The 27,123-nt window shown below is 36.4% G+C and overlaps 1 protein-coding gene across 3 annotated transcripts; it reads right to left on the bottom strand.

The window, feature by feature from the left end:
* Positions 1-327: 327 nt before the first annotated feature.
* Positions 328-20,744, bottom strand: LOC127414720 (LON peptidase N-terminal domain and RING finger protein 1-like). 3 transcript variants are annotated; one of them, XM_051652938.1, is made up of 12 exons: positions 20,009-20,744; positions 14,672-14,787; positions 12,319-12,441; positions 9,621-9,794; positions 8,664-8,889; positions 8,106-8,214; positions 5,695-5,809; positions 5,385-5,506; positions 4,514-4,672; positions 4,258-4,420; positions 2,972-3,124; positions 328-2,117 (listed from the first exon to the last, which is right to left on the bottom strand). In XM_051652938.1, exons 1-12 carry the CDS (start codon positions 20,619-20,621, stop codon positions 1,959-1,961), a joined length of 2,232 nt encoding a protein of 743 aa, XP_051508898.1. In that variant the 5' UTR covers positions 20,622-20,744; the 3' UTR covers positions 328-1,958. The 3 variants fall into 3 exon arrangements, with proteins under 3 accessions (XP_051508898.1, XP_051508899.1, XP_051508900.1); XM_051652939.1 differs by having other exon boundaries at positions 9,654-9,794; XM_051652940.1 differs by having other exon boundaries at positions 9,753-9,794.
* Positions 20,745-27,123: the final 6,379 nt, after the last annotated feature.

Genomic DNA, 27,123 nt, shown 5'->3' with positions numbered 1-27,123 from the left:
GTGTAGCTCAATATGTTTCACAGCCAGTTGCGTCTCATGAAATTTCAGTGAAATAATGAATCCTGTTCTAGATCTGATGCTTTATTTTTCAGATATTGATGAGATGATGCAACCAAAGTCTATCACAATATATTCTATTCTATTATTTTCTAATTGTCTTCTAAATGTGACACTATCTGGGCACTTTTTAGATCTATTTGTGATAGATAGATATACAGTACGTGCTGGGTCTCTATATACCCCAATATGTAATAATGTTTGGCAAAACACCCATGCATTTAAGGGTTAAATATGTAAGAATGATAATGAATCAAAACAAAGCACAGATACAATGAAAAAATGTGCATTTTATTTGAAAATTGACAACTTAAATATTTGAGCAAAGAAATATATATATATAAAAAAAAATATTTTTCAAAACAAAATGATTTACATAAAACAAAGCTAATATTTGACATATTTTACACACTGAAAAGGATTTTGGCCAAGAGGCGAATGAAGTAAATTAAACCACAGAATTATTTCTCCAGAATGCAAAAACCTAAGCCGATGCATTATACCATGGGAGCCGAATGCAACAAGATATTATAAGGCAAAAGTTTGTCTGCACACAAGCATCACACAGCTATGAGCTAAAGAGTTTGCATTAAACAGTCAGTATTCAGAATGCTTGCTGGATCTCCTTTCAGTATGATGCAAGTAGCAACCATATAGACTGTTCTGATCCATCAGTCCAATTATTGCAAGTTCCCCTTTACAATTTATTTTGTACAAACATAGTTAAAATACACTGATATGACAACTAGGCCTTTAAACTGACAAGTTGTAGTGGATCTGACAAAGAGTGTAGCTTGTACCTAAAAGTGACACTTATTATTTTTATCTTTTTTGCTTTTTTATTTGCAAACCAACAGCAAATCTACAGTAAATTTGAGGCTAAACTACTGAGACCTAGAAGTACATTTGGAAGTCCTAATCATGAGTGCATGTCCTCGGCAGAAATAAATAGATAAGAAAAACAATATTGTCAGCACTTTTAAGCAAAAATTTATAGACAGAATAGGACTGTGCAAGCGTCAATATCGTCCAGTACTGCAAAAGTAATGCAAAATTAATACAAGCGCATCTTTGATCGGGTTCTTTCAGTCTTAGGCAACTCAGCTGCTGTGCAACAACAACCTCTTGTGCATGCTTGACAGTTATGGTGACGGAAAGCTTGGATGAAGGCTCTGAAGTGAGATTTCTAACTTTTGTTTATCCAGGGTTTTAAGTGAAATAAAATGGAAAAGATATATGAAGATGCCAAAAATGTCTTGTAGCATTAAAGATGTTGTCTATTTCAACACACACACAAAAGCATGACATGATCATGTCTTAAATGTTGGAATGCTCTCCAGCAATATTTCTGCACACAAAGCACTGTATGGAGGCTTTGGGCATCAGAAGAATATTTTAAGTTGATTGTTTTGCCAAAAGGAGATCTGACAGATTGTTCGACGGACTTAATAAATTGTACATGAGGGGATTTTGTCTAACACTCATCTTCAACTTAAATCAGTGTTCAAAAAACAGATAAAAACTCTTAAAGGAATATTTCATCATTTACTCACTGTAATGTCATTTCAAACATATATGACTTTTTTCTTCAGCCTAACACAAAAGTAGTGTTGTGCAGGTGTCTTGGTCGCTATTTTCCATATAATGAAAGTGAAGTGAAGAGGATTTGGTGCTAATAAAATCCACATAGACATAACAGAATTCCTTTACAACAATGCTCTCTGAGGTAAGATGGTGATGAACAGATTAGTGTGACACCATGGAAATCACTTCATTCTTAAAACTCTTGGCATGAGTTACATCTGACCCCAGATCAGATGGAAGTCTGTTCAGGGGTTTCAGTCGAGTCTCCTTGGAATCTCATCAGTTCTTCATCAGAATCCAATGTGTGTAAGGAAGCTCTAGCCACTGGGGAGGTTCTGCAGGTAGGTGAGGATGTGTTGGATCTTGACTAGTCGTTCTTTTAGAGTTGTCATGGAAAGGACAGACAGCTGATAACGAGGATCGACAGGAAGAACAGCTAGCAGCCACCAACAGCACGCTGGACCATTTGGTGTGGCCTGCAAAACAGAGCAACAGTGTGTTCAGTCTTAGCGTAGTCTTGAAATGCTTAAATTCATAACAGGCTTGTAATAAAGATACATTAATGTGGTCGTCATATGCATTTTTCTGTTATATAATTTTTTCCCCTTATAAGGTGAGTATAGTCTTTCTTTTTTCTTTTCTTTTTTTGGCACCAAAATTAATAGCTAGTAATTTAGTTTTCCATGACCATTTTCCACCCTCTATACAGCCCTTAGAATTTCAAGTAAATTTTTGCTGCTGTGCCTTTAAAAAACGCTCTTTGCATGTGAAATGAGAAACTGCATTTTGCTCTCCTAAGACACATGCTGTGAGTTTTCCTCTGGGTCCAAGATCAAGGACACTTTTTATTCCTCACGATATGAATCTAACATTTCATGCTTGGTTTCGTAAAAGAGAAACAATCAGCTGAACTTAATTTTGACAAACTAACTTGAGCATGTTCCTAAAATCAACCTATGTTCTTACCAAGAAATCATGGGACGTTTTGGCCAATCAAATCTTAGTCACCAAATAAGGACAGGCTATCCTTCTCTTACACAACCATAACCTCTGTTATCATTCAGAGCAATCCTTTCCTCTTCAGGACAACCCACTAATATGTTTACAAGACTTTGTGTGTACATGTGTGTGTGTGTATTTGTGCCTGTTTGTGAAGGCGGTCAAATTCACTTCCGCTCTTTCTGACACACTTATGATGTAACTGCATTTCTGATCTTATCCAAGCACAACCTTGACTGCACTTTCACCTACTTATTCCCGCCCAATCTGTTATAGAAGAAAAGTGGGTGGGGATTCTCTGTGTAGTGGGGATTAATAGAGCGGGAATTACCTGGATATCAGCCTCTCTCTCAGGCATTGGGCCAAAATGCTGCAGGATCTGGTTCCTGAAACGGTTCTCCAGGTTTTGGAACCATTTGCGGGCCTGGTCGTAAACCTGATCATGCAACACTTGTAGATTCTCTAACTCTTCCTCGTCATTTACCTGTAAAACAAAAAATGACATTACTTTTTTTGACACGGTATCTTTAATACAGATTGACCAATATTGCTTTTTTTGTGAACTATACAATACTGAATATACAGTACTGTGCAAAAGTCTTAGGCACATAAGATGCTTCACAAACACATTTGTCTTAAAATGGTTATTTATATTTTCAGCTTTAGTGTGTCAATAGGAAATATACATTTTAGACTCCCAAACATTTCTTTTGTAAACAGAATAGAAGAACAGGGAGCCCTGCAACAGATGTCATGGTCCCCACCGAGACCCCCACTGAATATTGAGTCAGTCTGGGATTACATGAAGAGACAGAAGCAATTGGAGACAGCCTAAACAGATAGAAGAACTGTGGCGAACTCTCCAAAAAGCTTGGAACATCCTATCTGCCAACAACCAAGAAAAACTGTGTCCAGGTGTACCTAGGAGAATTGGTGCTGTTTTTAAGGCAAAGGGGGCCACACTAAATATTGATTTAGCTTTTTTTTATGTTTACTAGACTTTGTATGACATTAAGTGATACATGAAAACTATTTATGGCATTATTTTTGAAGACATCCTCACTATGCAACATTTTTCACAAGTGCCTAAACCTTTTGCACAGTACTGTATTTCAGTTTAATTGTCGAATAACTGATTTTTATAACAGTTTTTTTAATCAGCGATGACAAAATAATTATTAAACTACAACAATAAAAACATAATATACATTATTAATATTTTAATAATGATGATAACAAAAACAATATTACTGTTGACAAAGTCAATTATATTATTAATATATTATTTCACCTTTTATCGTTAGACCCAATATTAAGGAACCAATTAATGATTAAGTAGAAACGTGTGAGTATCAGTAAAAAAAAAATATTGGTCTCTAATTTTTAATTAGCCTACATTTAGCAGAAGCTTTTATCTAAAGTGACTTGACAAATAAGGAACATAACAAAAAAAACTTAACTTAAAACGCATCTGTTTGTCAAACAAAACTGGTGAAGGACATATGGTTTCTAAGATACTTTTTTCCCTGTGGATCTTTCCGTATTTTATACCTTTTATAAGCAATTCTCTAGATTTCGTTAATTATTGTAATCTAACGTTCCACTAGTTGTGTCTACCTTCATATCCTTCAGATACTCAATGTTGGCGATACAATATCCGTCTCTCATTCCGCGCGAGAGAACGCGAAATCTCTTCCCGCCAATTGTATCCACGACAGAGCGCCCGTCTGGGAGAAAATGTACACTGCGAATCTGGAGCATGCAGCCGTAGTCCACAAACCTTCAAAAGTAATATAGAAAAATATAAATCAACTATGTACACAACCGACAGATATAATCTCACAGTTCCATAAGAACACATAAGCACATTTACCCTTTCTGGGGGTCGTTGATGCACATGCCAAACTGACGTGTGCCCGTTTCCATGCAGCGTCGGATCATGAGACGGTATCGTGGTTCAAACACATGGAGGGGGCAAGGCACAGTGGGGTAGGCCATGGTACAGACGAAGATGGGCACATTCTTTGTTAAACTAGTAAGAGACAAAAAAAAAAAAAAAAAAAAAGCTATTACTTTACCTTTGCTGGCTGTACACACAAAAACAAACATGCAGCTTGACCAATGTAGTTTGATTCATGAAAAAAATTACTCTCATGAGCTGATTCTTTTAATGAATCAGTTAAAAGACACAATTTCTTGAGTTAGCATTTGAATGTTTTGAATCATTTTAACTAATAATTTACTGAATCTGTCAGAGATGTTACTGAATTGACATCAGACTTTCTAACTAGACTGCAATTCATCATAGCTTTCATTCACGTCCGACTCCAAATGAATACCATATGATAATGGTTACTATATGTACTAAACCCTCAAATGGACCACATTATGAAAATGTGGTTTATAAAGCTTAAATCAGTATAATTACTGTCTGCTTGCTCATCTTATTAATAACCAGGGAGGTTGTTCCAGATGTATAATTTCTGTTGGTTTGTTTGTTGTATATAAAGCTTTTTTAAGTGTTTAAGCTTAAAGTAACCCTTTCAAGTGATTTTAATAAGGAAAATGTAGAAAATTTCACTAAATAATTTGGGGAAATTAGCTTAAAAAAGGTGAGTTAAGCCGAAAGGTGGGTAGTCTGCATCCCTGAATAACAGAGTTTTTTTTATTTATTTTTTTATAAATGGCATACAAGTAATAAAAACAAAAAAAAATGGCAAAAACACTGGTGTGTGTATGCTTACTCAGAGAGCTCTTTTGTTTCCTCCATGTGCAGTTTTAATCTCTCTGAATGCTCCTTGGATAGATACTGCATAATGATGTTATCCAGCACTCGTGTGATTGTGTACTTTCTAAAGGCAAGATACTTTACAGAGAACCCAAGAGAACAGCAAGAGACAGAAAAAGAAAAGAGAAATACATAGGAGCGATTACGCATCTTCAAATGGCTTAAAAACAAATTTAAAGTCTGAAAAAGGCATATTCAAGTTACGCAATGAATTTGCTATACGTTTAACTGGAAAAGATTTCACAAAGAGATTTAAGACAAACTACCTCTTTGAGACTTTCTTTGCAGAGAGGGCACTGCGGGTTATGGTCTAGACAACGCTCCAGACAGTTTTTACAGAAGGTGTGACCACAGGGTGTTGTGACAGGCTGATAGAACAATCTAGAAAAGAGAAGGAGATGAAGTTGAGCTACAAAAAAAAAAAAAAAAAAAAAACAAACACCAAGCTGACTGGCACTTTCAATTTTAGTGTGGTGCAAAACCAGATAGCGTGACAGCAAGCACGCTTAGATTGAAACTTAGATAATGAATTTGCTCTCTGACAGCCCAGGTGTTTTTGTTTTCTGAGGGATGCTGTCTAAGGCAACATTAGTTTGTCTTCCTTGAGGCCACATAAACACAGCAGTTAATACAATTGTCACTCCTCTTTTGAGTAAGGGATAGTTCACCCAAAAATGACGATTCTGTCATCATTTACACACCCTTATGTTGTTCCAGACCCAATGTGCCAGGGCTCGACATTAATGCTTGTCTGCTTGTCCGGGACAAGTGGATTTTTAAAGGGGCAAGAGAAAAGAATTTTCCTTGTCCAACCGGACAAGCAGCCTGATTAAATAGGTTTTTTGCTGAACTTCAACCTGTTAATTTGTAATAATGTTGCTACACCTATATAAAAAGAGCAATCTCTGCAAACAAGTGACGAGATTAAGCTTTCCCTCCTGTTTTTGAACAACGAAGCACACTATAGTGCTACGCGTGACATTGGATTGATCTGAATTTGCCTCATCACATCGTGCGGCTCATATTACAGCATCTTTCACTAGAGGCAGAAATAGCAAAAAATGCTTTGTGCACCACTGAACTACTCAGCTTCAGGGTGAAGAGAAATGCATAAAACAGCAACTTCATCCTTAAACACCCGTTACATCTGTTATCTCCATCTCTCTAGAGCTCCATCTGACATATACCGGTATTTTTTCTTCCTTTTGAATAATATAAGTAGGCCTATGTACTGATTTACGTAATATAAATAATATACATACATCTTTAAAACATCATATACATACATACATATATATATATATATATATATATATATATATATATATATATATATATATATATATTATTTTATTTTTTTTTCTCCACCAACAATAACCCTACATTGCACGTTTTTATTTTCAAAGTAAAGTTAATCAAAACCTATTGGTTATTTGAGGGTGTTAGGTCAATTCTGTTCTTTAGCCAGATCTTAAAAAGGAATTTATGTCCAGACCTTAAATAAATATTAAATACCCCTGAATAATTTAATATAAACAAACACACATTATTAACAGTGTTTTCTTTTTCATGTTAACATATTAGTTACAATGAAAGTGTAGGGTAAGAAAAATCTGGAAAAATGTTTGGCCCCCATAGAGTTTTCATCTGGATAATCTGGCCTCTGAAGATAGTAGTAGAAGAGCCCTGCCATATAGTAACCCCCTGTGACGAGGGCGTGGCCGGGCCATGAGTTGCCCCAGTCAGTGCCAGGTGTGCATCCTCACGGCCTGGCCACGCCCTCCTCATCAACACACCTCCAAATTTATTTATTTTTAAATAAACATATGATGCGAACAAAAGCGGTCTCAGAGTATGTATATATGTGTGCATATATATATATAAATAAATGTTCATAAACATAACGGATTTAGCAGCAAGGTTCCATCTTTCAGGATTTCATCTGTCAATTTTCTGTGCATTTTGTCAACTTTAGTCTGGTGAGCATTGACTTGAACTCTTAAAGGGAAAGTTGACCCAAAAAATAAAATACTACTATCATAACTTACTCACCTGATGTATCGCAAACCCATATGACATTCATCCATGGACCACAAAAGATTTTAGGCAGAATGTTAGTCTCAGTCACCATTCACTTTGTATGAAAGTTAAGATGAATGAAAGTGAATGGTGACTGCGAATATCATTCTGCCTTTTATATTTCATTTAAATCTCTCTTTTCTGTTGGATTGGAACAACATAAGGTTGAGTAATCATGACAGAGATTAAATTTCTGGGTGAACTATACTTTTAATGACCTGTTAAGTATTTGATTTGCCAAGAACAACAATGTAAATGTAAGCTGGTACATCATTTTGTCACATCTTGCTGGGAAACAAGTGACTGAATAAGAATATTGATGGGAATATTGTTTCTCAAAAAATTATATTTACACCACAGCTGAAAAAATGATGTTTTTTTCTCTCCGGACAATTAACTTTTTATTCTGACAAGTGGATGACCAATTTACTTGTCCAAAGGACAAGCACATGACAATCTTTAATGTCAAACCGTTTGTGCACTGTTCAAGTGATTTGTAACACAAGCTATTCTAAGATTCTTCTTAAGAATGAACTGGGTTCAGTTCTACATGTTCTCTTTCTAGTGTTTGACTTCTAAAAACACACATGTCTCTCACCTCATGCAGAGGGAGCATTCAAAATCATTTGGGTCCAGCAGGTCTTTTGGCAGGGTTCGATGGGACTTGGTTTCCTCTGTAACCACAGGAGTAGAAGTGCTGCCAGTCACTGAAGAAGAAAGGCCATAGAGAGGACGGAAAGGAGAGATGAGGACACCACTTTATATAGGGCAAAATCTATTGTTTTATCATTAAAAAAACTTCACAAACTTTCTTTTTGTGAAATGTTTAGTTTGAAAAGTGTGCTTGTGCTAAGTTGGTTTGATATGTTATTATTTAATCCAATGACAATCATACATTTAAATGTTGCTTAATTATCAAAATATTTTTTTAGACAATTGTAGACTATGACCAGCACCAACACTGATTGCAAGGTTGAAAAGGGTCATTGAAAAACTACAGACCATTTAGGTTTGATTGTCATACAAATGTTCTATCAATAAATAATTTGCACGGCCTTTTAAATGAACATGAAGTTAAAGGATCACGCTAAACACTGTCATGTGGTATAACTGCGTATTGGCATTACACGCCTATTTGTTAGGCAAGACCACTTACCTACATGCTTTTTATATTTACTGCCATGGCTGTAAGCCACGCCAGGCCCTGCTTCAGACACAGAAAGCTTCCTTTTAAGTAGTGCCCCCTTTTCTGGGTCACCCAACTGAGGGGCGGAGCTAACTCTTTTAAGACCCTCCTCTACAGCCCCGACCATCCCGTGAGCACAAAGGGAGTGAGCTCTACTCAGGCCAGATCGCTCTAAACATTCACTTTGACCTGGTTTCTGCAAACATGGAAAAAAAAATCAGGTGTTAAAGGTATTTTTAACCAAGAGCACTTAATGAATCCTCACTAAATGCACTTACTATTTAACAATAAAAAATAAAAAAATAATAAAAATGTCCGTCTCTTCTTCTACACTAGATTCTATACTACTCTAGCCACTTAAACTTGGCAGTGCGATACTGCAGATTTTGTTGACTTTTGTATGACAAACTGCTTGCTATGTTCCTCATTTGTAAGCTGCTGTGGATAAAAGCATCTGCTAAATGACTAAATGTAAATGTATTTGCAGAACAACTGACTATTAAGTGCTGCTAATGTCACTGACTTGGTATCTAGTTATAGAACAAATACTATTGCTAAAATAAAAATAAATAAAAAAGACAATATTGATACACCGTGTCCTAACCAGATGCAAAGCGATAAGATTCCAGCAACAAGCAATTTGTCTGTCCACCATGAACGTGATAATGCTGTGCGATGTGGCACAATCACAGCCAATCAGAACATATTTTATGTTTAATGTACAGTTATGAGGAGCGAGATTTTGGACCAATGAGATTTCATAGTGGGTGGGGCTATCCCGGATGACACCGCAGATATAGAAACCAAGTGATCTACAGAATGGACAGTCGCTTGTTGCTTGTCATGGTCGCAGCTAGTTAGGACACAGTGTAATAGTTTAGAACAAAACTATTTCCAATTCAAGATGGTGAAGGATGGGCAGCTTACCTCTGAGGTTTTAGGGGGCAGATGGGCGGATACCGCTCGTTGGGTGTGCTGGTTTTGGTCCTGGCCCTCGGTTGCCAGGGTTTTACAGCGCAGGTGAGGGGAGGTGTTCTGGGCTGACTCTTTCAAACCCACCTTCACATTTTCACAGGCTGGAGATAACAGGTCATGCAAAATCTAAGAAATGGAGAACAAAGAACATGGAACAGAACAATTTAGAACACTGGGATATTTTGAGGTTTAGTACACAATGCAGCTAAGAATAAGGTGAGCCGCTTCTTTAATTTAATTAATTCATAAAGATAAAGTATTTTCATAAGGTACACTACTCATAAAATTCAATGAATGCACAAATCTCTAAAGGTAGAGCAAACAATTATTTTGTTTGTGTTTATTCAAATGGATCAAATATATAAAATGATCTATTTTTACCTGATATATGCCCTAATAAATAATAAGTATTTTTAATTTAAATAACACCAGTTCATTTAGATGTTACCACATGAAGTACATTATTAACTTGCAATTTCCTGACAAAGAATTTACAGTGTAGCCTAATCTCCATTACACCACACTATATTTCAAGGTCTTCAGTATGATTGCTACCATGGGCCACTGTGATGTTACTACTGTGATGTTAATTTCACACCTCATAACTCCATCTCTGACTTTCTCATAAAAGTTGACCTTGATGGCAGTAGTCACATTGTTCATGGATGTCTAAATTATTATTGACAGCTCTGTGGTTAGTAGGGTGCAAAACCACAGGAGGTCAGTCAGCCCAGAAGCCAGACTATGCTGTGTATGTTGGCCTATACCGTTCTTGATTTACACACTGGAGTGATGTTCAGAACAAGTTAAACAGCCCTGTCAGTACTGGGAATATCTGACTCTGTCTTTAAAACACAAACCAAATAATTATATTGGACCTCGAGACAATTTAAGACTTAGGAGGAGCTTTGAGGAGCTTCTAAAATATAGAGTTTATAAAGAAGGCCTTAAAAATACATTTGTCAAGGATTATTTAGCCTGTGCCTGTCTGATTATATAAACTAACCAACTAACATGTAAAAGCAGGCCTGTTTTTGTTTGAAAGAATATAGTTTTGTAGATCCATCAACGTACAAAGGGTTTGGCCTGATACATCACCAAATCCAACAAAATATCCATTCAAGTCTCTACATGTAATGTAAGCACAACCTAATCTTGCTTGCATCTTTTTGCTAAGAATTAAATATGAACATGAATACAGAAAATTGTTTTTTTTTTTTTTTTTTTTTTAAGTTGCGGTCACACCAGACTTCGCACTCTATTCACTCCCATTCAAACGCACCTGAACACGGGAGACTGAAAATGCAGGCTCATGCAAAGAAATTTTTTATTACTCTGCATACCAAAGTTAAAGTTTTGTGAACTCTGTCTGACCTGCAACATCGAGTAAAAGTAAACACACCTAATATAACTGCACAAGAGCATATGTGAAATAAGTGCTTTAAACCTTTCTTAAAACACACTCACAAAAATGCAATCTGAATAATACACAGATTATGCAATGCTCACAGTGCCTTTTTGTTTGCTTAGGCAGAAAGTCACAAGGCTTCACTCATCATATTGAATGTATATAATTTAATTATAGACTGTTCTATTGATAATAAACATCAGTTTGGCCACAGCACATTAAAATGTATTATGGCTGAAATGTAACCCTTTCAGGATACAAATAACTATAACATGTACCGTCACACTTGACATGTAAGTGTCATGAAACCTTAAAAAGGTTAACATATATGTACAATTATAGCACTCATTATGTTTACTGTTAAGGGCAAAGTGGATATTTTCTTTTAAAAATTAGCCATTTTGTTCTTCTGGTTTCATGACACTTTAATCAGTCCTGTCTCCAGTGTATTGACCTCTAAAATCTGTAATGCCTTTGTATCAATGCTATCATGAGACTGTACCAACTGTGCCAACAAATGGCTTTATTTAGTGCACAATGCTAAATAAACAGAATGTGAAGCCACCGTTGAGCCCGTACACTTGCATGCTCTCAAGCAGATGACTTTCACCGGAGTGGTGCACTGCCCTACAAAGCTATAAAATAGATAAAAATGATATAAAATATACAGTATTAAATAGTCTCACTCGGTTTTCTCTAAAACTGATCATAGTTAAGTCAAACCCATCTGTCACAGGACAGAGCACAGTCAACGAGAACCGATATTTAGCTCTATTTTGGCTAAGTGTGCAGTTACAGCCTTTTGACTTTGCAGGGCAGTACAGCATGAGCACGTGACAGACAACTTAAATAGCTTCTCCCTTTTGAAAGTTAATAGTATTATTCAGCAACATAGTAATTATAAGTTCTACAAATATAGTCGATAATAAAGCAGTTTTTGTCCAATTATTATCAAAAATGTTATTATTTATTGCAAAGCCTCATCTATGGAGTTGGCTGTGGCAATAAAACACTTTAGTGCTAAAATCCAAGACTACACATCAATGAAATGCAATACCACTAAGCACCCCTTAAAGAGACAGTGTGCAGACTATATCATGATATTACTCAAAATTTCAATCCATATCTAATTATAAATCACAATGCATGGCTTTACTGAATCATCAACCAAAATTTATCTCACCCTACATCAGCCTCTAAAAACTATAGATTATATAACCAAAAGAGAGAAATTCATTTTACCAATTCCACCTCTTGTTTGGCTTGGTGGAAGTTTTCATCCATAGCCAAACATTGAAGGAAGACTTGCAGAGACTCATCTACATGACCCATCTCTTGGAGAATCTTTGCTTTGCAGAAATATCCCTGCAAGAAAGAGAGAGAGAGAAAAAAAAAAAAAAGAGTGAGCCGAGGGTTTTCTGGGTTGATCTGATCAGTATACTTGATAGTCTAGCCCTGTTAACTGGCCTGACTGCTAACAACATATCTAGACACTCTTTCATCCTCTGTAACACACACAGCAAGCATATAAATAGACAAACACACAAGTGACCCACATTTTATCTCCTTATCCCCACCTGGCTCCTTATATCACTTGTCAGCTTGGCAAATATTCTATAATTGCTTAATTATGTGATTAACACAACAGCATCCCTTTACAGGGCTTTGAAATGACAAACATTTTCAGTAGTGTCCTCCACGTGTGGTTAATATAATTAATCTAAGAACTATTTCAAACCCCTTAATTTTTTCACATTTTGTAATGTTGCAGCCTTATGCTAAAATGCTTTAAATTATCATCCTTTTTTTCACATCAATCTACACTCCATACCCCATAATGACAAAGAAAAAACCAGATTTTTGATACCTTCGCAAATTTATTAAAAATAAAAAAACAGAAATATCACATTGACATAAGTATTCAGACCCTTTGCTATAACACATGAAATTTAGCTCAGTTGCATCCCATTTCTCTGGATCATCTTTGAGATGTTTCTACACTTTGACTGGAGTCCACCTGTGGCAAATTCAATTGATTGGACATGATTTGGAAAGGCACACACCTGTCTATATAAGGTCTCACAGGTGAAAATGCATATCAGAGCAAAAACCAAGCCATGAAATTAAAGGAACTGCCTGCAGAGCTCAGAGACAGGATTGTGTCGAGGCACAGCTCGGGCGAAGGCTACAAATAAAATTCGGCTGCACTGAAGGTTCCCAAGAGCACAGTGGCCTCCATAATTTTTTTTTTTTTTAATGGAAGACATTTGGAACAACCAGGACTCTTCCTAGAGCTGGCCGCCCGGCCAAACTGAGCAATCAGGGGAGAAGGGCCTTGGTAAGAGAGGTGACCAAGAACCCAATGGTCACTCTGTTTGAGCTCCAGAGATCATGTGTGGAGATGGGAAAAACTTAAACAGTGTCAGCGTGGCCAGACGGAATCCTCTCCTCAGTGCAAGAATTTGCAAAAAAGCACCTAAAGGGCTCTCAGACAATGAGAAACAAAATTCTCTGGTATGATGAAACTAAGACTGAACTGTTTGGCCTCAATTGCAAGCATCAAGTCTGGAGGAAACCAGGCATCGCTCATCACCTGCACAATACCATCCCAACGGTGAGATATTTTTCAGCGGCAGAGACTGGGGGACTAGTCAGGGTTGAAGGAAAGCTGAACATAGCAAAATACAGATATATCCTTAATGAGAACCTGGTCCACAGTTCTCAGGACCTCAGACTGGGCTGAAGGTTCACCTTCCAACAGGACAATGACCCTAAGCACACAGCCAAGACAACACAAGTGGCTTAGGGACAACTATGTGAATGTCCTTGAGTGGCCCAGCCAGAGCCCAGACTTGAACCCAATCGAACATCTCTGGAGAGACCTGAAAATGACTGTCCACTGATGGTCCCCATCCAACCTGACAGAGCTTGAGAGGATCTGCAGAGAAGAATGGCAGAAAATCCCCAAATCCAGGTGTGCAAAGCTTGTAGCATCATACCCAAAAAGACTTGAAGCTGTAATCTCTGCCAAAGGTGCTTTAACTAAGTACTGAGTTAAGGATCTGAATACTTATGTCAATGTGATATTTAAGTTTTTTCTTTTTAATAAATTTGCAAAGTTATCACCAAGTCGCTTTGAATAAAAGTGTCTGCCAAATGCATAAATGTAAATAACAAAATGTGAAAAAATTAAGGGGTCTGAATACTTCCTGAATGCACTGTATGTGTATTTTATCCTTAAATCCTGATGACATTGACGTGTTATATGTTTACTATCCTGTTGCAAATTTCACAAAACTGAGTTACTTCAGCCAATATTGGTTGGATGCAGTGGTGCTGAAATTCCCATTTCAAATGAATTAATAGCAATAACCAGCATCATATAAGCACAAAAACTTAAATATTCTTTATGGGCAAGAATCTACAAAAAGTCAAGCAGCAACAGAAAGCATTTAACCTCTTGGTTATGGCTGCATAATGAGTTTAAAAAAGTTTTCCAACTGTTTTTTTAAAGCAGCAATCAAACTATTATAACATTTGTACAAGCATGCTGATACACCAAGGATGTCCGTGTTAGGAAGATGCACAGACATACCTCTGGGGATGGAGTAGCACTGAGGCAAGACTCCCAGTCTTTCAAAGCCTGACGGTACTGCTTCAGTCCTCTGTGAGCCTCAGCGTGGCATGCCCGCACCCACACATTACTAATGTCTGAGAAAGAGAAAAAGCAAAAGATCAATGAATAACTGTGATACTGGATTATTCACATTGCTGGTTTGTGCAGACAATGACAAAACTACCAAGCAGTTTCTTAAAGGAGAGGGTAAATGTGCACTGAAATGCTGCATGAATAAATAGAGAAATAGAGTGGAAGTAGATTTGTTTAATAGAATAAAACTGTCTCTCAATAAAATATATACTTATTCACTATGGGGATAAAAGATTATATCTGTGGGGGGCCTGGGTAGCTCAGTGGTAAAAGACGCTGGCTACCACCCCTGGAGTTCGCTAGTTCAAATCCCAGGGCGTGCTGAGTGACTCCAGCCTGGTCTCCTAAGCAATCAAACTGGCCCAGTTGCTAGGGAGGGTAGAGTCACATGGGGTAACCTCCTCGTGGTCGCTATAATGTGGTTCATTCTCGGTGGGGCGTGTGGTGAGTTGGGCGTGGATGCCGCGGTGGATGGTGTGAAGCCTCCACACGTGCTATGTCTCCGTGGCAACGTGCTCAACAAGCCACATGATAAGATGCGCGGGTTGGCGGTTTCAGTCCTCCGCCACCTGGATCGAGGCGAATCACTACGCGACCACGAGGACTTAAAAAAAGCACATAGGGAATTGGGCATTCCAAATTGGGGGAAAAAAGGGGAAAAATCCCAACAAAAAAAAGAGAAAAAGATTATATCCGTTACATCTAGGGTTGTAGCGGTATACCGGTTTCATGGTATACCACGGTATGAAAATTGACAGGTTTCATACCATGTACATTTGCTTATCTACATTATTGAGAAAAAAAATGCAACCGGATGGAGAATCTCACCTGCGCGTGCGCATCTCCTTTCCTCCTCAACTGCCTGTCAGACTTGTCAACTTGCGCCACACACACACACGCAGCAGAGAAAATGTCAGAGAGAAGCGAGGCGGGGGGGTCTGACATAAGTGTGTGTGTGAGCTAAAGCAGTGTTTTCCAAAAGTGCGTCGCAGGTCTATTCGGACTGTGTTGCGGACAACAAGGAAAGAACAATGCCATTGAAGATATTCGGCGGCCGCCCAAGTGATAGCCTATTTAGGACTACAGGAGGCAGATCTCACAATCAGCTAAAGGCTTCTCATCTGCACTTTCACATGAGTGTAACGGAACCAGCTCGCGATCATGATCTGCTCTTCTCTCTGGCACGTGCGTGCAACAACCGGGCTTCCCTAGATATTATGGTGCACAGACCTCAAAACTGATGTGACCAATTTCAATTCTAGTGAGACTTTTCTAATTTAAAGCATTACGGAGGAAATCAAGTCGAACCTATCAAACAGTAGGCAGCCTTGACATGCCAAACAGCACTGAGGAGGAAAAGAGCAACACCGTGCTATGCGCAAATTTTTTTTTTCATTATACATCATCACCTTTACAAAATTGTTTCACGATTTTACATGAGTAAAAGTAACTATAACATTTTGTCAAAATATAACAGTTTCATATGAAATAATCTAAAGGTAGAATCTGTTAGACCTCATTTTATATCAACAGTGGCAGTTGTAGTTAAAGTTTCAAGATGTGTTTCAACTAGTACTTACTTTTTCATAAATACTATAATTTGTTATAATTATTACTATTATTTAAGACTAGCTACACTGACCTAACCATGGTAATGAGGAGCCTTTCCTCCTGTGTAATATGTCTGTTCTGTTTGAATGATGTTTGAAATTAGAAACAAATGGGATAATAATGGTCTCATATAAGTAAATATGCTCTTCAATTTTTAAAAGAGGGGAGAGAAAACTTCCTGTCGCTTTTGTTGTAGACGTCAACAACAAAAATAATGTCACTTGATGCATGTCCTTGTTTGTTTGTTTATTTGTTTGTTTTTAACGCCATGCCAGCTTCTATGGCTATTTCCATGGCAAGAAATGTGTAAGGAATTCTATAAAAGGTTTTTAAAATCTATTTTTCCTAAAAACTCTAAAATTGCATTCGGTTTGACTTTGTTAAAAATGTTGCATGTCCTTGTACTTGAAAACCATGAACAAAACTATGCAACAAAAGGAAATGCGACCCAGAATACATTAAATACGGGATATGTTTCTACTATGGTGGGTCGCCACTTGATTTCCAATGTAAAATCTGGGTCCTGAAGCAAAACCAGTTGAGAACCACGAGTTAAAGGTACAAACAGGAGCGGTCTGGCTGCGCTGTCATGCACCTACTTTATATGTAAATTTGTAATAATCATAGGACATTACTTTAAAAGCTCACACAGCTGATGTTATTTTTCATTTAGTAGTTAATTTAACATGCTATGCTAACATGTAAACTAACATGCTTTAGTATATAACATGTTACAGTTACATGCAATTTTTTTTTATCATGTTTATAATTCGGTTTATTATTATAATGCTGTTAGCTTTTTTATTTATTCTATTTATTTTCAAAAGGGAGACTTTTTTTTTTTTTTTTTTTTTACACATGCTTCCATAAAAAAAATGGTTTCAAGTTTCAATTATAATAAAGTGTTTGCTCAACCAAAAAAAAAAAAAAAAAAAAAAAAAAAACTTCTCCTTTAAGGGTCATTGTAACTGATAATAATAATTGTGTAAAACCGTATACCGTGAAACCGTGATATTTTCTGAGACGGTTATCATACCGTGAAAATCTCATACCATTGCAACCCTAGTTACATCACAGCTTTAGTGGCCCCATGAGTGACACTCAGTTTTACTTCCTTGCCCTAGATTCACCCAGTGTGTGAACACACTATCCTAAGCAAGGGAGCAAGGGAATGTTAATGACCCTATGAAATGGCTTGACAACACTATATTTCCTATTGAAACAGCACAACGGTGTAGAACATATTCAAGTACTAGCTGTGAACCATGATTTGCTACTTGTTATTCCTAATCAGAGGCAGGTGGTTTTTTTATAATTTAGGGAAGGGACATTCTCATTCTAGAGCATGTTTGATTGGACAAAAAAATATGGATACGCCTGTGATTGCAAGATGACTCATCAATATTTTTGGTCTGTTTTCCACAATGAGAAAGACTGTGAATTAAATGCATATATCAAGCAGTGTCAGAAAAGTTAATAAAATGTAATAGTTGACCCCTGGATTATTTTTTTACCTTTATGAGGGCATATGTTTTCCAATCATATAAAAATAATGTCCAATACTTCCATTTAGCCAATTTATTAACATAAATTCTGTATCTGAATAATTATATATTACGTATTAAACAACAATCTGTATACCAAGGCCTAGAATAAAATATGAAGAAATATATCAGATGTTACAAATAAAACACAGAATAACTTAAATATTAAATTTCGGGGGCATTTTTGTAAATTTTGGTGACACTTTTACCCCGAGCCCCCATTAATTTATGGCCCTGATATCAAGTTAGTTTTATTAAAGAAATATTCCGGGTTCAAATCAAGTTAAGCTCAATTGATACCATTTGTGGCATAATGTTGACAACCAAAAAAAAACAAAAACATTTCAACCCGTCCCTACTTTCCTTTTCTTTTTTTAATTTGGAATGCCCAATTCCCAATGCGCTCTAAATCCTGGGGGTGTTGTAGTGACTCGCCTCAATCTGGGTGGTGGAGGACGAATCATAGTTGCCTCCACGTCTGAGACCCTCAATCCGTGCATCTTATCATGTGGCTTGTTGAGCGCTTTTCCGCATGTGGAGGCCCACACTATTCTCCACCGCATCCACGCACAACTCACCATGTGCCTCACCGAGAGCGAGAACCACATTATAGCAACCACAAGGTTACCCCCATGTGACTCTACCCTCCCTAGGAGATCTGGCTGGAGTCACTCAGCATGCCCTGGATTCGAACTCGTTACTCCAGGGGTGGTAGTCAGCGCCAATACTCGCTGAGCTACCCAGGACCTGTCCCTACATTTCTTTAAAAATAACAAAAAACTCCAAACAATATGAGTGTTAACATGATTTTAGTGTGATACAATCGCTTACTAACTTTTTCTGCGCAAAGTTATATCCAATTTTACAACTTTGTATGACGACATAATGCCGTAAACACTAAAAGGACCACAAAAATGATGATTTAAACAACTTTACAACTCAAATAATACATGAGCTTATACAGAACAATTTAAGTAAGTGCTTTTATAAAATTATAAGCTTTACATTTCTGCCTTTTAACCCTACAAACATTGGCCCCATTCACTTCCATTGTGACAGTGCCTCGCTGTAACCCAGATTTTTGCTTCTTTTTTTCTTCTAAATAAAAGGAGGGACGAATCATAATTATTTTTTGTGGTGATTAACATTATGCCACAAAAAATGTCAGATAAGCTCATCTTGTATTGAACCTGGAATATTTTTTAACTTTGAGGAGTAAAAGACTTTAAGCCACACAAATAAATTAAAAAAAAATTGTTCAGTCCCTGTGATGTAAGTGAGATGCAAGTTACTTATTAGTTTCCTGTAGGCCTACATCTTGATTTGTAACTGCTTTTTGAATTTATATTAAGTTCATTCCAATATTGTTCCCATATATCTTAGTTTATATATATATATATATATATATATATATATGATTATTCCAATATGTCTAAGGTCAATATGTCATCGCATGGCCCCCTTGGAAGTTTGCTGAGGCCCTTAGTGGGCCCCAGCCCCATTGGCCGAGAACCACTGCTTATATTTGCTGAAAGGCAAACTGATATATAATTTATAAATATATTCTAAATTAGTTATAATAGTTACTTAAACTATTTATAAATATATCAAAGTGACTAATTATTTGGTCGCAACACAGCATTATTTCCAGCTTATTTCCTAATATCAACTTGACGTTGCAATCTTTTTTATTCCATTAATATTAGTTGATACTGTCTGAACAAATTAATATTGAACATTTATTATTGCGTACTCTTTGTTACTGTAAAACTAACTTCCCCTGAGATTCCAAAATCATTTAAGTGTGTCACGACCTCAACATGTTACGCAACATTAGCTGAGTGCGCATGCGCCCTTCACACGCGTTTTGTAACGTCAGTAATGCGTGAATTGACAAAACAAATGTTGGTCAGTAGAACTCTGTCCACCTGCTAATCTTTTTAATGAATAATAAGACGTGGCGAAGGCGTTGACACCCAGTATCCTTGCGCATGGCAGTATTTTCATGCTAGGGGAAATAAATGACATTTACACAACTGACATTTCTGATTTAGAAATGGGAACTTACCAGATTCTAATAATTTACTCGTTAGTGCAATAGCCTTGTCGTACTGTTTACTCCTCAATAGGCTTTCGGCTTCCCCTACGCATCTCGTTCTTTTAACGTCTTCGGGAAACCACTTCTCTAGAAGTCCACATAAGATCACGTTGACTCGGAGTTCCCCGGGCCTCATCGTGATGTCCTCGCTGCAAAGTTTACATTTGGAGAAATGGTTTTGTTGTAAACATCTTCTACAGTACGAATGTCCACAGGTCACCGTCACAGGCTCGGCTATAAAACTATGACAACCGGGGCAGTCGAATTCCCCCTCTTTTGTCCATTCTGGCTCACTCTTTCTAGGAGACTCTTCCCCAGATTTCGTCTTGAAGTTGCGCAGAACGCATCCCACTAAAGTGCTCAGTTGGTCCGGTCGAACAGGGCCATACCGGAGAGCCATGGCAAACATATCGACAGCCTCTTTGAGACGGTTTTCTGACGCTAAAGCTTGAGCTTTGAATAAAATAAGTTTATGGTGATCCACATGATCCTCCTCGTCCCAGTCGCCTTGCGTTTCAGATGCTATGAAAAACCTTCCTCTTTCATTCAAAGCATATTCTTGTTCTAGGCTTTGCATCGCCATGCTTACGAGTGGCAGATAAGCCACCAATTTGGATATATATATATTTTTTATAAATGTCAAAGCATTTTCAAAATTCACAGTACAACTGGACGTAGTGTTTCGCGCTCCAGCAGATCCGGTCGTTTTGCCCATGTGTTATATAAAAATACCATCACGTGACCATCAGCTAGCGCGTCTATTGGCCGGTGAGACGCATTACAAAACACAAACCCGTCAGTTTTGTAACATGCGTTCGGGACACTGATAAAGGAATGATATAAACGAATGGATGGATTTTTAAACCAAATATGTCCGTGTGTCATCCATCAGATCAAATTGTCATATATTGTGTACTTTTATGGTGCACGTGTAAGTGAAGAATAGCAAACTGGTAGGAATTGAGTGAGATTCCCTTGGCTGAAATGATTCTGCTGTTTAATTGTGTAATTGCTATGAGTTCAATTATTAAACTTTTCGTCAGTCACTCTAACAATACACATCTTTTTGTGTTGATAGGTGTAATTCTACAGTCTCTATGGGCTGAATTCCTTGGTTACATTTACTCGATGGAATGTCTAGTCATGTAACATATAGGTCAACGCACATACGTAATTACATCTTGCACAAGCAATAGGTCTGATAGCATTTTTTAAAAAAATTTATTTGCACAACATTAATAGTCTAGATCCACAACTGGATGATATGAAACCGTGCAATGTGGTTTAACATAATGTGGTGATATTTAATAAACATAAATAAATATAGCCTAAAATATAACTTTTGGTTATCAGACTGTTGACACTGTTGTGATGGATATTCTTATAAAATATATATGTGCAAAAGTAGATTTGAAAGCAGGAATTATTGTAGTACATATAACACCTCAAGCACCAAAGGGTCTTTTTTATTTTGCTGTATTGACAATGCATATATTGTATCACATTATTACACAATGGTGTCACATGATCAGTGACCGAAATGTTCTGTTTTGTAATAGTTACATATCAAAAGATTGCTTAAAAACAATTCAGGCTGACCAAGATGGAAACAAATTGTATATAAGAAGAGGCAGTACTAGCTAAACCAGGGGCCGTTTGCATAAAGCCACTTAGAGTAAAATTTAAGTCTTAAGTGTGTCAAAATTCTAAGAATGACATAATTTTACTCTTATTCCTAGACTTACATTTATGCATTTGGCAGACGCTTTTAGCCAAAGCAACTTACAGTGCACTATTACAGGAACAATTCCCCTGGAGCAACCTGGAGTTAAGTGCCTTAACACAATGGTGGTGGCTGTGGGGATCAAACCAGCAACCTGATTATCAGTTATGTGCTTTAGCCCACTACGCCACCACCACTCCGCTTACAAATAAGTGTGATTAATAAAGGTTAGTTTATTAAGACACTTAATAAAGTGTTAAGTGTCTCAGCTCTTAAATTGTTTAAGAGTGCTGGAGAGGTATCCTCAGGGTTGGGAGTGTTACTTTTGAGATGTATTCCACTACAGATTACAGAATACATACTTTAAAATGTAATTTGTAATGAATTTTGTCAGATTACTCAAGGTCAGTAACGTATTACTTTGGATTACTTCTTCAGCACTGGTAGATTTTTTCACTCGTTTTGACTGTAAAACCTCTGCCAGTACAGTAAGACAAAATACACATGTTAAAAATACATTCTCTGAAAAACCTAAATATCTTATGCAGTGTTGTTTCTAAAACAAGATAAATCGATTGATCTTGTTTTAAGGATTTTTAGATATTTTTACAGGGAAACAATACAAACATTATCATCAAGAATAAAATTTTTGCCCTAATATCAAAGGTCTTACTAGAAAAAAGAAATTATGATCCAACGTGAATTTTCTTGATAAAAAAATATGATCGTGCCTGGTAACCTGTGCATGTAAAATGGCTAGAAATAGCATTTTAGTTTAGCGTAAAGATGACAATTTACACAAGGTTTATTTCTATTTCTTCTGCTCCAAACTTACTTCAAACTTACTTCTCTGTCTGCTCGTATGAATGTAACACATCATAAGAAAGTGTTTCACCGCTGTTCAAATGCACTTTGGATCGCATCATTTATATGTAGAAATGTTTTCCATCTGAAAGGACTAAATATTAAATGAAACAAATGACAATAAAATACAAAGTAATCTCTTCAGTAATCAAAATACTTTTTGAATGTAACTGTATTCTAATTACCAATGATTTAAATTGTAACTGATGTGGAATACAGTTACTTATATTTTGTATTTTAAATACGAAATCCCGTTACATGTATTCCGTTACTCCCCAACTCTGGGTATCCTAACCTAGATAGGAGTTGCACAGTGACTATTTTCCGTGGAGACAACACACTCTACAACAAAGAAACAATGTGTTGGACTTATGATAGTGGAATTTGGGCAAATGTGTTTTTAAGTTGAGCAAAATGAATTCCATCAATATAATTTTTTTAATTGCAGCACATTTTTTCATTTAATTAATACACTGAAACTCGTTGTGAATTTAGCATTTGAAAAATGTCATGGGCCTAAACTTACATTGGGCTGCAACAACTAATTAATAAAAACTAAATTTCACTTAAATCATCAAATTCAGTGATGAAAATAATCAAAAATTAATTCAATTATGATTAGTTGAATATCTTTGCACTGTAACCTCCATCAGTGACACCACTTTACAGTAGTGAAATGTGGGGAAAAAAGATATTTAAAAAATGGTACAGAGCTGCATCTGAAAAAAAGCCCAAACACTATATAAAACGATTAATAAGCTCATAGATTTGTGTGGGGTGTCAGGTGCTTTGACAGATTCCTTCTGCAGTTTAATGTGCTTGAGAGACGCTTAACCCCAGCTCATAACTTACATTTTACTGATGTATTCTTAATTGTAAATAATATAAACATCAAAAGTCATGCAAGTTTCCATATCTATTTTCCAATATATATATATATATGTATGTATGTATGTATATGTGTATGTATGTGTGTGTGTGTGTGTATACATATATATATATATATGTGTGTGTGTGTGTGTGTGTGTATATATATATATATATATATATATATATATATATATATATATATATATATATATATATATATATTGTCTATTGTGTATTCTATATATACTTTTTTCTTTTCAATATTTATCTATTTTTTATTCAATTTAAATTATTTTTTTTGCTGTTGCTTGTTGCTTTTTTGTATTATTACTTGTTGCTGTTTTGTATTGTCATGTACTGGAAGCTTCTGTCACCAAGACAAATTCCTTGTATGTGTAAGCATACTTGGCAATAAAGCTCATTCTGATTCTGATTCTGAAAACAACTTGTCCAAAACAGCAAGTCATTATTACTTAAAATACGCCAAAAAATAAAATACAAAATGAAATTATATTAAAAATAGGCTTACTTCATTGAGTGCGTGCCAATGCCGCTTAACCAAACGGAGTACTATGATAAAATATTGTTGATATGTTAATTTTACATGTAGCTGTAATGGGATTACAACAGTTTGTTTTATTATCATTTCATTTTGTGATGTAAATCGTCCTTCTACATTAAAACTTGGGAGGAATTTTGTTTTGATAACGTGAAAAGCATATGCAATTTATATTGCAAGATTTTGCATTTCGATTTTTTGTAGCCTATAATTTGCATATTGTTCAAGGACAACATTCAGCAAGTTGTGGAATAATTTTTGTATATACAGGAAATTTAATTTGGCTTTCTCATTTGATTAATCAAATAATTAATCAACAGAAAATAACTAATTATCTGTGTTGTAATAAATCATGAATGAACGAATGGTGTCATACCTGCTGGGACATATTACCCTTGCAGGCTCACTATTGCATGATTTAGTGTTTGAGTGTGGCCATTTTGGGTCAACATCATTGTAGTCCTTATTTCACAACACTTAAGTGTCACCTCAGACACTTATGAATCAGTCTTAGACTTTGCTGGAAGTTGCTTTGGTGCCACCAAAGGCATTTTATACATGTTATTTTTTTTTTTTACTGAATGCCACTTTTTTGTTTGGTGTATGTCTGAATGTGTTGCACCTTTATACATAGAAAAAAACACTCATTGCATTTTCTGTCTTCTATGTTTGAGTTTAAAATTGAGATGAGTTTAAAATTTTAGTTTTTAAAACGTAAAAAAAAAAAAAAAAAAACTGTGTAAATCAAGGGGTATTCCATATATCCTACTTATCCTAAATTATAAGGATAATTTACATAATATGTAACATTTAAAAAAAATCTTATTTTAATTTCTATCAAGGATTAATTTCAAACTTCTGAGAATAGTTTGGTTCAGAATATTATGAAGTGTTTTTTAATAGCAGTAAAAAAGGAAATGCATAGTGACTCCAAAGAGTATCTGGGCACTTATGCAATGCTTAAAATGTTTTATGTTATTGTATACAAAACAAAATGTCCAAACAATTGGAATCGGCAAATAAATTATGATTTTCTCATACAAAACTTTTCTTAGCCATTTTATTTGCAATTACTTATAACCAGCTGGTCCCATGATCGTTTTTAGTGGACATATGAAGTCAGTTACCCTCAAGGTTATACAGGTGCCCAAAAATTAAGTACATCACATTAACTATTGACATGCTCGAATAACGTTCGACTATTTTTTGTCTTTATTTTGAACAGTACATCTATTTTTTTATCATTTATAACATGACAAACCTCTTTTTTTCAAACCTAAATGTTTTGTTTGAAAGTGTCTGTGGGATCCCTCACTCTTCAATCTCACGAGTTTCTTATGTGGTGTTAAAGTTGCACAGCAATGAGGAGCAATCGTAAAGGATTATTTTAAATTGTCTATTTTGATGAACAGTCAGATTTGATGATCAATGGACTACTTGCACTGAGCCTCATGACGTACTACCGCTTTGAAATAGTGTGGCCCGCTATTTTCCAGTTAAATGTGTTTACATGCGCCATAGTTGCCTAGTTCCCAAAACGCCACTTAAAATTAGTGTTCGAAAGAGGATTTTAAATTACGGATCTTTTCAGAGATATGAGAAGAAATATTCTGAACATTTTCATGTACAGCTTCTTCAAAATTCAGTGGAAGAACAATTTGAGCTTTAATTCATCCCGAGCTGATCTGAAAAAGCAATGGCTGGTATGTACTCAACTCCAATCAGAATCAGAATGAGCTTTGTTGCCAAGTGTTCACACGTACGCAAGGAATTTTTTGTGGTGATAGGAGAAACAAGTGCAAACAGAACATTACAGTGAGACACAGAACATAAAACAGGGTAAGAGTATAAACAGACATACAAATAATAGGACATATAACAGAATGGAGTATGTACATGTGCAAGTGGTAATGTACAGTACTGTGCAAAGTTTTAGGCACTTAAGATGTTTCACAAAAACATTTGTCTTAAGACTTTCAGCTTAAGTGTGTCAATAGGAAAAATACATTTTAGACTCCCAAACATTATTTTTGCAAATAGAATAGAACAGAAGAACAGGGCACTCTGCAAGAGATGGCATTGCCCCCATAGAGCCCCCCACTGAACATCGAGTCAGTCTAGGATTACATGAAGAGACAGAAGCAATTGAGACAGCTTAAATAGATAGAAGAACTGTTGTGAATTCTCCAAGACGCTTGGTACATCCTATCTGCCAACAACCAAGAAAAACTGTGTCCAGGTGTACCTAGGAGAATTGGGGCTGTTTTAAATGCAAAGGTGGCCACACCAAATATTGATTTAGCTTTTTTTATGTTTACTGGACTTCGTATGACATGAATTGATAAATGAAAACTATTTATGTCATTATTTTTGAAGACATCCTCACTATGCAACATTTTTCACAAGTGCCTAAAACTTGTGCACAGTACTATATGTGCCAGGTAGGGGTATGTACAGTTACTGAATTAAATATGTGAATTTATATATATACATGAGATATGTATTTACACTATTGCACTAGGGGGGAATCCTGAGACAGTTCAATTGTTCGTGTGGAAAATGGCCTGAGGGTAAAAACAGTTCTTGTGCCTGGATGTCCTGGCGCTCAGTGATCTGTTGAGCTGGCTTGAGGGCAACAGTTCAAAGAGGGAGTGGGCAGGGTGTGTGGAGTCCGGAGTGATTCTACCTGCACGTTTCCTGAGACGTAAAGGTCTTAGAGGGTGGGCAAGGTGGCACCAGTAATCCTCTCAGCAGTCCTGACTGTCCGTTGTAGTTTCTTCTGTCTGATTTGGTGGCTGAACCAAACCAGACAGTTATAGATGTACACAGGACAGACTCAATGATGGCCGAGTAGAACTGTGTCAGCAGCTCCTGTGGCAGGTTGAACTTTCTCAGCTGGTGAAGGAAGTACAACCTCTGCTGAGCCTTCTTCACAATGGAGTCTATGTGAGTGTCCCACTTTGGGTCCTGAGAGATGGTAGAGCCCAGGAACCAGAATGACTCCACTGCTGCCACAGTGCTGTTGAGCGTGTTCAGCCAAAGGTTGTTGTGACCGCACCACACAGCCAG

The sequence above is a fragment of the Myxocyprinus asiaticus genome, chromosome 24 (assembly GCF_019703515.2).
Source record: "Myxocyprinus asiaticus isolate MX2 ecotype Aquarium Trade chromosome 24, UBuf_Myxa_2, whole genome shotgun sequence".
Taxonomy (NCBI): Eukaryota; Metazoa; Chordata; class Actinopteri; order Cypriniformes; family Catostomidae; genus Myxocyprinus; species Myxocyprinus asiaticus.
The sequence above is the reverse complement of the archived record's forward strand: the minus strand, read 5'-3'. Positions and strand labels throughout refer to the sequence as shown.